A 14,635-nucleotide genomic window follows, 5' to 3' on the forward strand; every position below is an offset into this window, starting at 1 on the left:
CGTCACGTGATGGCGCCCACTCATATCCAGTCCACGAACAACACGCTCCGACTTCCATAGTTCGTAAACTGCTGAGCCTAAAGTCCTCTAAACACAACTATATTGTTCAACACAGTAGCCCAGAAAATGTTTTAGCTTCTTCGGTGAGGAAACAACGGAGGGAAGGGAAAATGTACCGGAGTGTCCTGCTCGTCATCTTCACAGTCAGCTGTGGGTGTTCATCTTCTCCTGGGGTAAGAAGCTCCAAAATACAGAAAGGAACATATTAAAAGTTAAGAATACCACCATTTGAATAATTGATTTTCGTTAGTTTTAACATTTTGACAGTTGGTGGCTGTTAGTCAGTTTTGCTATATACCGGTACTACTACACTGTGTGGATAATCAAATACATCCTCAATAAAGTTTTTTCAATATGAATTCAAATGTTAAAACTTTATATGTACCAGATGTATGCAATTGACATAGCTAAAGAGATCCTATGTCACCCATCCATCCATCCATCTTATTCCGCTTATCCGAGGACGGGTCGCGGGGGCAGCAGCCAAAGCAGGGAAGCCCAGACTTCCCTCTCCCCAGCCACTTCATCCAGCTCTTCCCGGGGGATCCCGAGGCGTTCCCAGGCCAGCCAGGAGACATAGTTTTCCCAACGTGTCCTGGGTCTTCCCCGTGGCCTACCGGTCGGACGTGCCCTATCAGTGGTACTTTAACTTTCACTTTAATACCTGCTGCACAACCACAACTGCCAGCAGACTAAACACTTTAGTGACATTTTGGTGTGTAAAAAAAAATTTGTAGGGTACCAACCACTTCTGTACACTACTTACCAGAAAGACTGCCTAATGTCCAATGTGTCCAACCTGTCATGTGGTGTGGCCCAGGGTTCTGTTCTTTTTGTTGTATCTGATACTGCTTGGGAGGTTGATCAGTAGTTTTAAAAATGTTTCTTACCATTTCTATGCAGATGATATTCAACTGTTATGCTCCTTCAATGATCCAGAGTTTGACTTTTTATCTTTCTTGGAGTGCGTATCCATTCATCCATCCATCCATCTTCTTCTGCTTATCTGAGGTCGGGTCTTGGGGGCAGCAGCCTAAGCAGGAAAACCCAGACTTCCCTCTCCCCAGCCACTTCTTCCAGCTCCTCCCGAGGGATCCCGAGGCATTCCTAGGCCAGCCGGGAGATATAGTTTTCCCAACGTGTCCTGGGTCTTCCCCGTGGCCTACCGGTCGGACGTGCCCTAAACCTAGGGAGGCGTTTGGGTGGCATCCTGACCAGATGCCCGAACCACCTCATCTGGCTCCTCTCGATGTGGAGGAGCAGCGGCTTTACTTTGAGCTCCTCCCGGATGACAGAGCTTCTCACCCTATCTCTAAGGGACAGCCCCGCCACCCGGCGGAGGAAACTCATTTCGGCCGCTTGTACCCATGATCTTGTCCTTTCGGTCATAACCCAAAGCTCATGACCATAGGTGAGGATGGGAACGTAGATCGACAGGTAAATTGAGAGCTTTGCCTTCCGGCTCAGCTCCTTCTTCACCACAACGGATCGATACAGCGTCCGCATTACTGAAGACGCCGCACCGATCCGCCTGTCGATCTCACGATCCACTCTTCTCCCACTCGTGAACAAGACTCCGAGGTACTTGAACTCCTCCACTTGGATTTGGAGGTGCTGATTCTTCCCACTCGGCTGCGAACCGATCCAGTGAGAGCTGAAGATCTCGGCCAGATGAAGCCATCAGGACCACATCATCTGCAGAAAGCAGAGATCTAATCCTGCAGCCACCAAACCGGATCCCCTCAACGCCTTGACTGCGCCTAGAAATTCTGTCCATATAAGTTATGAACAGAATCGGTGACAAAGGGCAGCCTTGGCAGAGTCCAATCCTCTATCAATGGTTCGTAAAAAATTTTTTTCCACCAAGTACCACCTCAGAAAACACTTAGCTCTCCAAGTACCACCATAATGACAAACAAGTTTTTTTTAAACAAGCATGTTTAATATCGTTGGTCACCGCAACATTACACACAATTTGAACAGTAACACTGTGTTTAAATATTTAATTAAGTGATTCTTTGGTGTAGCACTAGATGGGGCATACCACCAGAGTTTGAGGCTCCTTCTACACTAAACCGGATCAGGTTATCCAGGGTAAATCCCACCTAACCTTATTCATGTCCACACACATAATGCCACCGTTTAAGACCCCCTCCGTCCGCCGGCACAACGCAACCTAGTACGCATGCGCTAAAGAATGCGCGCGTCAGTCACCTCTGACCTGGAAGTGTATCCTTACCCTGTGTTTCAATGTAGACTATTGCCACATTTCTTTCAACAGTAAACCTCGCTTGCCTCACCATCAGCCGCTGTTAGACTACATACATGAATCATATCTTTAATGGATGTTTGAAAGTAAACAATGTGATAAAGAACATTTTACAACAACCAACAACAGGACACTGTGCTTGTAGGCTGAAATTGGCGGTTGTACTTGATGGCCGCAACCACTTCATGGCTTCACAATAGTTACGGAGTACAAAACTAGATGTTGAGTAATCGCTCGACATACATGGCGGACAATAACTGACAGTCTGCTTTCCCAGTCCAGATGCATTCGCTATTTTTTGTAGTCTTCCCATGTCCACGGTAGCCCGCATTGTCGTTGTCTCTCCTTCGACAAATGGACAAAGTTTTTCACTAAGTAGAGTCACAGCTGACCTGGACATTCGAAAGTTCTCTTGCCGTTCCTCTGACACAACACACCCGCTGACAAACATATCCCACCAGGCTGCCGTCTTCCAGGGCTTATCCAAAACCGTCGCTTAAAATTGCTATGTTGCTGTCTGAGATGTGTTGTATCCCAAATAGCTGCAATCACGCTTTTCCTTCTCTTAAGGCAGTGGTTCTTAACCTTGTTGGAGGTACCGAACCCCACCAGTTTCATATGCGCATTCACCGAACCCTTCTTTAGTGAAAATTATTATTATTTTTTTTCAAATTCAAGATAAAGTTATGTTTTTTTTACTGGTGCACAAAATTAACCGTGCATGAACATCACCTTGTTCAAAGAACAAAACCAACATGAACTCACAACAAATTACACACCTGCAAATTACAGGGAACATTGTTTGGGGGGTATCCACAATACGCCGATAGGGAGAAGTTTTTATTTGCACGATGAGTCAGGTGTGTCTTGACCTCCGCCGAACCCCTGAGGCCGACTCACCAAACCCCTAGGTTTTGATCGAACCCAGGTTAAGAATCACTGTCTTAAGGTATTGATGTGTGATTTCCACAAGCGTCTGTACATGTACAAGAAGGAGAACCACGGGCATGTCTGGGTGACTCGCCTCCATCTTTCTAGTGGTTGCCGCCGAGTTACCGAACGGGTTGTTATGAAGCTGGCTGTGGCGCGTTCGTTCAGATGTCACTTCCTATGTGGGGCGCGGTCTTTCTGGCATCACTTCCTCTCCGAACTCAGTTTGTAAACAATCAATGAGTCTATACAAAGCTAAAAATTGTCCGAGCAGGGGCACCTTAAAGGCCTACTGAAATGCGATGTTCTTATTTAAACGGGGATAGCAGGTCCATTCTATGTGTCATACTTGATCATTTCGCGATATTGCCATATTTCTGCTGAAAGGATTTAGTAGAGAACATCGACGATAAAGTTCGCAACTTTTGGTCGCTGATAAAAAAGCCTTGCCTGTACCGGAAGTAGCGAGAGCGATTCGGACTGAGAAAGCGACGATTTCCCCATTAATTTGAGCGAGGATGAAAGATTTGTGTATGAGGAAAGTGAAGGACTAGAGGGCAGTGGGAGCGATTCAGATAGGGAAGATGCTGTGAGAGGCGGGTGGGACCTGATATTCAGCTGGGAATGACTAAAACAGTAAATAAACACAAGACATATATATACTCTATTAGCCACAACACAACCAGGCTTATATTTAATATGCCACAAATTAATCCCGCATAACAAACACCTCCCCCCTCCCGTCCATATAACCCGCCAATACAACTCAAACACCTGCACAACACACTCAATCCCACAGCCCAAAGTACCGTTCACCTCCCCAAAGTTCATACAGCACATATATTTCCCCAAAGTCCCCAAAGTTACGTACGTGACATGCACGTAGCGGCACGCACGTACGGACAAGCGATCAAATGTTTGGAAGCCGCAGCTGCATGCGTACTCACGGTACCGCGTCTGCGTATCCAACTCAAAGTCCTCCTGGTAAGAGTCTCTGTTGTCCCAGTTCTCCACAGGCCAATGGTAAAGCTTGACTGTCATCTTTCGGGAATGTAAAAAATGAAACACCGGCTGTGTTATCCGGCACAACAGACAGGGGGTGCATTCTACGGCGGGGGTGCGTTATCCGGCACAACACCTGCTGCAATACACCGCTTCCCACCTACAGCTTTCTTCTTTGCCTTCTCCATTGTTCATTGAACAAATTGCAAAAGATTCACCAACACAGATGTCCAGAATACTGTGGAATTTTGCGATGAAAACAGACGACTTAATAGCTGGCCACCATGCTGTCCCAAAATGTCTTCTACAATCCATGACATCACGCGCAGGCGTCATCATACCGAGACGTTTTCAGCAGGATATTTCGCGCGAAATTAAAAATTGCACTTTAGTAAACTAACCCGGCCGTATTGGCATGTGTTGCAATGTTAAGATTTCATCATTGATATATAAACTATCAGACTGCGTGGTCAGTAGTAGTGGGTTTCAGTAGGCCTTTAAACGATGATTTAGTGTGGCTGAAACGGGGCTTAGGTTAAATAATTCGTTTACGGGGTTATCCGGCTTAGCCTGAGAGTCGATGGAAATATCAGCTTTCAAGATAATGATCAATTTCGAATGACAACAGTCACTTGAAGTCTTACACCGTTTTTGTCTTAAAGGTGTCGTCAGAGAGATCCTTCACTATAGACTACAAAAACAACTGTTTCCTGAAAGATGGGAAGCCCTTTCAGTACATCTCAGGTAGTATCCACTACTCTAGAGTCCCACGCTTCTACTGGAAGGATCGGCTGCTCAAGATGTACATGACTGGCCTTAACGCCATCCAAGTGTAAGCCTTAAGAATCACAATCCCATCTGAGGATGAATTAATTTCGGAATTCTTACACTGCAGATATGTGCCCTGGAATTTCCATGAAACACTTGAAGGGATCCATAACTTTTCAGGAGACAGGGATTTGGAGCATTTCTTGGATCTGGCCAATCAGACAGGTCTTTTGGTTATCCTGCGCCCGGGCCCGTACATCTGTGCCGAATGGGAGATGGTGAATTGCTCTTTGCATCATTAAGACCCATAATACTTCAAAGTCGTTCCAAAATGCCAATTGTGAATCGAAACAATTGGTCCCATTGGAAATATTGAACTACTTTGTCCCAAGTAAAAGAAATACACATAAACCTAAACCCAATCGTAATACATATTTGTATTATTTTGTAATGTGCAACATAAGTAAAGGCTTGATCGAGTGAAATCAGTCAGAGAATTTTGGTAGGCATGAAAAACACCAATCTATTTGTTATTAACTGGAATGGACTTATGATGTCTTTAAGTTGAAGTGGAGTGGTAATTTTTGAGGGTTGCAACAAGAGATCACAGTAATTAGGTTCAGCTCATGAGGCAGTAAATTAAATGATGCGGACACGCTTGTTACTGGATACTTTTTATTACACTTCTGCCTTGAAGACTTTGTATATGTTAGTAATATGCAACTATAAATATTCAATACTTGTTTATATTGACAATTGTGGTGTTTACTGTTCAATTAAGGACACATATTACATATGTTCTATTGTGTGCCTAGGTGTTGAGTATGTGCCAGCTCTTAATAGCCTACCATGTTTACTTTTTGTACAAGACTTGACTAAAATACAAGAGAAGACCAACCATATCGGAGGACGTTTAGATGTTTATTGCCTGTCTATCTTTGCACAAGTAAACGCAATGCAGGACTGCTTGTAATTAAACTTATATTAGAGCTTTTAGATGCAAGCCGATATAAGTTGTTTTTTTTTCTGACACTGGACGGATATCAATATTGGATTGGCACACCACCAATTTTAACATTTGTAACTGCCGTATAAGTGTTAAAATAAGTATATCACTCTTAATAAGACAGGATTTTTTTAATTGCTGCGTGATGCAACAATAAAAAACATCATTGGGGTTCAAAATAATTGTTTTATGTAAAAAAAAAAAAAAATCGAACTAATAGTCATAGTACTAGTGTAAAAATAAAATAATCACTATTTTTAAGCCATGAATCATAAATCATGATACATAATCTTCACATGTTGTAACCTTTTTTTTTTTTTACAATTATAATTATCATATGAGTATAAAGAAAAGTTAACCACTGCTTTAATTTCTTATTTAGTTAACAATATTTAGTATTTGGATACACTCTTATGGTTGTACAAACCCCAAAACTAGTTTAGTTGGCACGTTGTGTAAATGGTAAATAAAAATAGAATACAATGATTTCCAAATCCTTTTCAACCTATATTTAATTGAATAGACTGCAAAGACAAGATACTTAACGTTAGAACTGGAAAGTTTGTTATTTTTTGCAAATATTAGCTCATTTGGAATGTGATGCCTGTTTAAAAAAAAGCTGGCACAAGTGGTAAAAAAGACTGAGAAAGTTGAGGAATGCTCATCAAACACTTATTTGGAACATCCAACAGGTGAACAGGCTAATTGGGAACAGGTGGGTGCCATGGTTGGGTATAAAAGCAGCTTCTATGAAATGCTCAGTCATTCACAAACAAGGATGGGGCGAGAGTCACCACTTTGTGAACAAATGCGTGAGCAAATTGTCGAATAGTTTAAGAACAACATTTCTCAATGAGCTATTGCAAGGAATTTAGGGATTTCACCATCTACGGTCCGTTATATCCTCAAAAGGTTCAGAGAATCTGGAGAAATCACTGCACGTAAGCGATGATATTACGGACCTTCGATCCCTCAGGCGGTACTGCATCAAAAAGCGACATCAGTGTGAACAACTTAAGCTGTTCATCAAGCAAGAATGGGAAAGAATTCCCCCTGAAAAGCTTCAAAAACTGGTCTCCTCAGTTCCCAAACGTTTACTGAGTGTTGTTAAAAGGAAAGGCCATGTAACACAGTGGTAAAAATGCCCTTGTGACAACTTTTTATGTTGCTGCCATTAAATTCTAAGTGTCTAAGTCTTTGTTTTCTCAGTTCGAACATTAAATATCTTGTCTTTGCAGTCTATTCAATTGAATATAAGTTGAAAAGGATTTGTAAATCATTGTATTCCGTTTTTATTTACAAATTACCCAACTTCACTGGTTCTGGGTTTTGTACTAAAACTACCATCCTTTGTCGCTTACAGGGGGGTCTGCCGGCTTGGTTGCTTAAAAAGACAAACATTGTACTACGTTCTTCTGCTGCAGGTACAACATACAAATACACATATTTGTTGTATTTTTGCTTAAAACTTGTCTTCTCCAGATTATTTACAGGCAGTTACTAATTGGTTTGCTGTTCTCCTCCCCAAACTGAAGCCTTGGCTGTATGTGCATGGTGGAAACATCATTAGTGTCCAGGTAAAGAACCAAAGATGTATTTTAGTACTCATCTTGAGCACAGTAGAACGGCATGCCCTGTGGTTGTTTAAAGAGAATATATATTTTAAAATGTGTAGCAAAGCCTGCTGGTATAGACACCTCTCCTCCGTGAGGGTGGACATACAGTATACACGGGGCGGGTCAGAGGCGGTATAGAGTCCATAAAGGAGAAGATTTTTCCTTCATGACGTTCAATTGCAACCGATGACCTCTGTAGCAAACAAATAAAGAAGATGATGCTCAGAAGAAGCAGCAGATAATATTCATTGAATTAATATGACAAAGGTGTGCATGTCGCTGAATGGACGAAGCAGTACGAGCTTAGCATTATACAACTTGAGCCTCACTAAAGCAGAATTAGACACTAACGCCAGCCAAATAAAAATGTTTTTAAATGGCAGACATGTATCCATGAAAATATGGAGATGCTGCTGATGGTGTGTTTGACGGAGATGGAGCTCGTAGGAGATACTGTAGAATTCTGCTTTTTTATGTAAATGCTCTTCATTATTACATTACTTCATAAAACTACTGCAGTTTTTTGCAGTACATTGTATTGTAATTGCTTTTGATACAGAATTCCTTATTTAGGCGCTTGTTTTTCTTTTTTAAAAGCATGTTACATGTTAAAATTTTGTTTTTTAGGGGCCCAGAATGCAATAATTGAATTTTAGATTATTCAATGGGGAACATTGATTCAAGATCGCAGTATTTTGTGTTCAGAGCTACACAGCAAACAAATGGGAGGTCCATCAGCGTCCTGGGCTGGATTGTGTTACGACTTTAGGGCTTTCACTTGATTTGATATTTTTTGGCATTAATGTTCTTTCCAAAGTGCAGGTTGAAAACGAGTATGGAAGCTACTACGCTTGTGATTACAACTACCTGCGTCAACTGCGGACTCTTCTGCTAGTATTCTTGGGTGAAAACACCATCCTTTTCACCACTGATGGAAACACAGACCGAGAAATGCGATGTGGGACCCTGGGAGGGTTGTATGCCACTGTGGACTTTGGCACAGGTAGACATATGCGCAGTGCTTGAATGTACTTTATAGGAAGTCACAATTTCTACTGTCCTTTTCTCCAGGCGACAACATAACTGAAGCCTTCGGACGACAGAGACAGTTTGAACCTCAGGGTCCACTGGTTAGTTCTAATAATGTTGCCATTGGTCTGTTCCCAGTTGTTAAATTATATGATCTTACAAAATCATTGTCGTTGCAGGTAAATTCAGAGTTCTACACTGGCTGGTTGGATCACTGGGGAGATCAGCATGCTAATGTTGATACTCAGAGGGTCAGCAGAGGGTTAGCAGAGATGCTAACCATGGGGGCTAACGTCAACATGTACATTACCACAAACCAGCAATGCATTTTTCTTTTTTATAACAGTATCGCTGATTAATCGGTTTAATTTGATTTTTTAAACAACTTCTCCCATATTATAGTGTTAATATAAATAATCTGTTCTACAGTCAAACTGTTGAAGAATAGACTAATCAAAAATGTCTTTGCAGGTATATGTTTGAAGGCGGCACCAACTTTGGCTATTGGAATGGTACGGTTACATTCTCCTCCCTCTTTACAATGAATTGATTAACGTGGACCTCGACTTAAACAAATTGAAAAACGTATCCGGGTGTTACAATTTAGTGGTCAATTGTACGGAATATGTACTGTACAATTTACTAATAAAAGTTTCAATCAATCCATAAATTCAAGGTTCACTATAAAATGTCTCTTCACGCCAAAAGGTGCAGATCACGACACCAGATTCCGTCCTGTGGTGACCAGTTACGATTATGACGCCCCGCTCACAGAGGCAGGGGACCCCACTGACAAGCTGTTGGCCATCCGAGACGTCATCAAACTGGTAGAAATCATTTTACTTCCAATTAAATGAGATGCCTCCAACAGAGAGTAAATGCACTACTTTTTCTCTACAGTATAAAGCTATTCCCCTCGGACCAATGCCACCTGCAACTCCCAAATTTGCCTACGGTTTAGTGACACTAAAAAAGGTATGCGGGTATTCATCCAGTGACAAAGGTTTCCATGAAGGTTGGGCAGCATCTATTTCATATATTGATGAGATCATAAAAAAATATTTGAAAACAGCACTATCATACTGTATTTCCTTATGTAGTGGCCAACATTTTAATAAACATAGTACAGTGTTGGCGCTAGGAATTTTCAAAATGGGGTCCCGGGGGCCCCATCAAGTCATAAAAATGGGTTCCCACAGTAAATTCTTGGGGTCCCACTTTTTTGTAACAGTTTTGAAAACAAATGATAAATGTACCGTATGCATTATCCTGTTATATCTAACATTCTATATTGTGTTTTGGAAAACGGTTGTCATAAACGTTAATTAAATAAAAAAATAATACAAAAGAAAACACATTTTTATGCATATGTACATTTATTCAGTTATAAACATTCATTCACTTTCTTCTTTCCTTCATGGATCTAAACTTTACCGCTGCCGGTATTTTCTTTCTATATTTTTATTTAATAAGTTGTAGGTGTATTTATTTCAGTATAAAAGTGTAAAAAGTGTTTTGCTTGGGTCATGAAATGATGATAATGGTGTGCCAGGGCATACATGCATATAAAAAAGGGAGGAAAAAAGAACATTTGACATGTTATATTGTATTTCTGGACTGTATATGTCAAAAATACAAATATTTTAAAAATATATAGATTTTTTAAATTGTTTTATTATGAATTGCGGGCAGCACAATGGAACAGGGGTTAGTACATGTGCCTCACAATACGAAGGTTCTGAGTAGTCCTGAGTTCAATCCCGGACACGGGATCTTTCTGTGTGGAGTTTGCATGTTCTCCCCGTGACTGCGTGGGCTTCCTCCCACCTCCAAAGACATGCACCTGGGGATAGGTTGAATGGCAACACTAAATTGGCCCTAGTGTGTGAATGTTGTCTGTCTATCTGTGTTGGCCCTGCGATGAGGTGGCGACTTGTCCCGGGTGTACCCCGCCTTCCGCCCGAATGCAGCTGAGATAGGTTACAGCACCCCCCGCGACCACGAAAGGGACAAGCGGTAGAAAATGGATGGATTATGAATTGCATTGCTTTCTCTTGTGCTGTGTGAATGAGTAGCCACAGTATTAGGAAAGAGATCCAATGTAACTGAACCGCTTATCAATTTTAAATTAGACCAGGTTGTACATTTTAGGCTTAATCAGAATAAGACGGGTTATTTATTATTAACATTTTTATTTTTTATATTGAAATACAAAATTGCAGTCAATCACAAATTGGCCTTGTCAGTGAAAAATGCATGAATTAATGACAGAGGATTGTGCTTTAAAATGCAGACCGTACAATATTTTCCAGGTGGGCAACATCAGCAGCTTGATGGACACGCTTTCCCCCATGGGGCCTGTTCAGTCTCAGTACCCTTTGACCTTTGAGGATATCAAACAGGTAAGTGTTACTGGGGAAATATGTTGACCCTCTTGAAACACAGATAACTTCCCAGGCTGCCTTTGTGTCTGAAAGCTAACAGGTCTATTATGTTCAGTTCTATGGATACATGCTGTATCAGACCACGCTGCCCAGGGACCTCTCAGAACCCACGCCGCTCATCTCCCCGATGAATGGGGTTCATGACCGTGCGTATGTGTCCGTCAATGGGGTAAGCATTGACTGTCACAATGAACTTTTGTTGTATGCTCAGTCAGGTAGTGGGGCGGTAGAGAGGTCAGGGTTTTTCAGCTTGCTTTAGGTGTCTGTTTCAAATATGCACCTGTGTGTGAACAGCGTTTCCAGGGTCTCTTGGAGAGAGACACCGTACTGGTGATGAATGTCACTGGACGACAGGGGGACATTGTGGACATCCTCGTGGAGAACATGGGCAGAGTTAACTTTGGCAGCCATATTAATGACTACAAAGTAAGGCCACACAGATGCAATACAATATATTGCAATTCTTTTATCCTCACTTGATAACACCAATTCCAGGGGATTCTGGGTAACTTGATCTTGGGTCAAGATGTACTAAATGACTGGAAGATGTATCCTTTGGACATTGATGGAGCCATTGCAGCTGGATGGCCTCATTCGCTGAACAAAGAGAGCCTCCTCAACCTTAAAGGGGGGCTGTCTGTCGGGCCCACTTTCTTCATGGGAACATTGCAGCCTAATGGTGTAGCGTGGGACACCTTTCTCAGGCTTACAGATTGGACAAAGGTAGTATTACCCATTTAAATGCTTTTTTTTTTTTTGTCTTTTATGCCCTTTTGCTGGACGTTTGTTCTCTTTTTCAGGGTCAGGTTTGGATTAACGGTGTAAATCTGGGGCGGTACTGGCCAGCCAGAGGTCCACAACATACCCTTTATGTACCCGGACCCATGCTCAGCACCACCGTGCCCAACAACATTACAGTGTTAGAGCTGGAGGGGGCGCCAGCACATTTAAGGGTGCTCTTCATGGACAGACCTCTGCTCAAAGTTCCAGATAATAAATTATGATGCTGGAGTTTCGAAGACTGACGTGAGACGATGCGATTTACTATTACCGCATTAGAGCCACACAGAAAAAAAAGATATTACACGATCAATTAATTGCAAGTCTACAGTATATACAGTCCCGATCATAAGTTTACATACACTTGTAAAGAACATAATGTCATGGCTGTCTTGAGTTTCCAATCATTTCTACAACTCTTATTTTTTTGTGATAGAGTGATTGGAGCACATACTTGTTGGTCACAAAAAACATTCATGAAGTTTGGTTCTTTTATGAATACATTATGGGTCTACTGAAAATGTGACCAAATCTGCTGGGTCAAAAGTATACATACAGCAATGTTAATATTTGCTTACATGTCCCTTGGCAAGTTTCACTGCAATAAGGCGCTTTTGGTAGCCATCCACAAGCTTCTGGTTGAATTTTTGACCACTCCTCTTGACAAAATTGGTGCAGTTCAGCTAAATGTGTTGGTTTTCTGACATGGACTTGTTTCTTCAGCATTGTCCACACGTTTAGTCAGGACTTTGGGAAGGCCATTGTAAAACCTTAATTCTAGCCTGATTTAGCCATTCCTTTACCACTTTTGACGTGTGTTTGGGGTCATTGTCCTGTTGGAACACCCAACTGTGCCCAAGACCCAACCTTCGGGCTGGTGATTTTAGGTTGTCCTGAAGAATTTGGAGGTAATCCTCCTTTTTCATTTTCCCATTTAAAGCACCAGTTCCATTGGCAGCAAAAAAAAGCCCAGAACATAATTCTACCACCACCATGCTTGACGGTGGGAATGGTGTTCCTGGGATTAAAGGCCTCACCTTTTCTCCTCCAAACATATTACTGGGTATTGTGGCCAAACAGCTCAATTTTGGTTTCATCTGACATCATATGGATAAAGATAAGACCTTCTGGAGGAAAGTTCTGTGGTCAGTATGTAAACTTTTGATCACGACTGTACATGCTGCTAGCCTCAAGATGGTTTTGTTCCGTGATGGAATTTTGACATTTCACTCAATGAAAATATAACTTTATTCTTATTTCCCTCTACCCATATTAACACAACTATTCTTATAACATGATTTTTCTGATCCAGTTCCTGTAATATTTTTGAGAGATTACTTTTTTAATTTTTAAATGAGACAGCCTGGGCACCTTTCCAGTCCAACAGTGATATATAATGGCTATTTAGAATGTGCTCAAAAAGGGTAAGAGTGAATGTTTATATTGCAGATGCTATTTAAATAAGCACTTTCTGTGATCTACAAAGATCCATAATCCATCATACTTTTCCTTTTTAGACAATGGAAAACAGCCATTTTAAAAGTCCTATTAAGGGTACCTTCCTGTTAGCTTTTTCCAGATGGAGCATTAGCTTTTCTGTGTGCTTGCACACATCGAGGAGTGCAGAAGGAAAAATCAAGGTACTGGAATGGGGTCTTGCCCTGCAGAGACTCTCCACACTGCCAACACCTCCTGGTGATAGATTCACACAACACAAATCAGACACTGAGTAGACATAGTGTGGATACACAATGAGGCTCTTACTTGACGTTCGATAAACTGGTTCCTGATGCCACAACTTGTTGTGCCAACCTCTTCTCAGCTGCCAAAGCTCTCTGATTAAAAAAAAAATTTTTTACAAAATGCTGCAATAAAAATGACAGTGCACAAGAACCTACCTTCTCTCGGTCAGATAAAGAAGCAAACCTCTTCTTTTCCTCCTCTTCCAGCTCTTGTTTCCTCTTCTCATCCTTCTGTGTTTTTTCCCGCTGTTTTCTCAGCGCCTTTTGAGCCTTCTTCTTCTCCATCTTCATAGACTCAATCTCTGCTGTTAATGGCCCAGGTATCTGCAGGAATCATACATACTTTATGTATTTGTACTAAGGCTGTCAGATTAAAACACACTGATGTACATTAATCTATCAGCATTGTTAATCTGACACAACAAATCCATTTGAAGCGCAAAATGACCCAAAATACTCAAAGGCTGCAGAAGCAAACAATCGACCGAAAAAATTACTTTTAATTTTACCGAAGCACTTCCATATTAAAGTTCCACGTTATTAGCACAACAAAAAGGAACAGGTCCACATTAATGTGGAGAAATGTTTGTTTAAAATAACTAACGTTTTTTCTGTTAACATGAACATGGTGTTAAAGGTGTAATATAAACAGTATTCCCTTCTTTCCTAAGTAAAATTAAACATACAGTTAGGTCCATACATATTTGGACATTGACACGGTTTTCAGTATTCCAGCTCTGTACAACACCACAATGGACTTGAAATGAAACAATCAAGATGTGCTTTAAGTGCAGACTTTGAGCTTTAATTTGAGGGTATTTACATCCAAATCAGGTGAACGGTGCAGGAATTACAACACATTTTATATGTGCCTTCCACCTTTTAAGGCAATGGTTCTCAACCTTTTTTCAGCGATGTACCCCCTGTGAACATTTTTTTAATTCAAGTACCCCCCTAATCAGAGCAAAGCATTTTTGGTTGAAAAAAAG

The 14,635-nt window shown here is 41.3% G+C and overlaps 2 protein-coding genes across 4 annotated transcripts in view; one reads left to right on the top strand and one right to left on the bottom strand.

Annotated features, from left to right (window-relative positions):
• Positions 1–13,470, top strand: glb1l (galactosidase, beta 1-like). Of its 2 annotated transcripts, XM_061971510.1 has the most exons (16): positions 1–233; positions 4,924–5,093; positions 5,157–5,307; positions 7,399–7,459; positions 7,518–7,612; positions 8,474–8,654; positions 8,723–8,781; positions 8,860–8,981; positions 9,152–9,192; positions 9,389–9,507; positions 9,581–9,655; positions 10,993–11,082; positions 11,180–11,293; positions 11,419–11,550; positions 11,620–11,847; positions 11,925–13,470. In XM_061971510.1, exons 1-16 carry the CDS (start codon positions 171–173, stop codon positions 12,126–12,128), a joined length of 1,905 nt encoding a protein of 634 aa, XP_061827494.1. In that variant the 5' UTR covers positions 1–170; the 3' UTR covers positions 12,129–13,470. The 2 variants fall into 2 exon arrangements, with proteins under 2 accessions (XP_061827494.1, XP_061827495.1); XM_061971511.1 differs by lacking the exons at positions 4,924–5,093; positions 5,157–5,307.
• Positions 10,081–14,635, bottom strand: part of ankzf1 (ankyrin repeat and zinc finger peptidyl tRNA hydrolase 1) — a 23,199-nt gene continuing 18,644 nt past the window's right edge. For both annotated transcript variants that reach the window (XM_061971509.2, XM_061971508.2), the window contains exons 14-17: positions 13,803–13,970; positions 13,669–13,739; positions 13,463–13,596; positions 10,081–11,063 (exon numbers count right to left, since the gene is read on the bottom strand). In XM_061971509.2, coding sequence (XP_061827493.1) covers positions 13,470–13,596; positions 13,669–13,739; positions 13,803–13,970 — 366 coding nt within the window. In that variant the 3' untranslated portion in view covers positions 10,081–11,063; positions 13,463–13,469. The remainder of the gene's footprint in view (positions 11,064–13,462; positions 13,597–13,668; positions 13,740–13,802; positions 13,971–14,635) is intronic.

The sequence above is a fragment of the Nerophis lumbriciformis genome, linkage group LG13 (genome assembly GCF_033978685.3).
Source record: "Nerophis lumbriciformis linkage group LG13, RoL_Nlum_v2.1, whole genome shotgun sequence".
Taxonomy (NCBI): Eukaryota; Metazoa; Chordata; class Actinopteri; order Syngnathiformes; family Syngnathidae; genus Nerophis; species Nerophis lumbriciformis.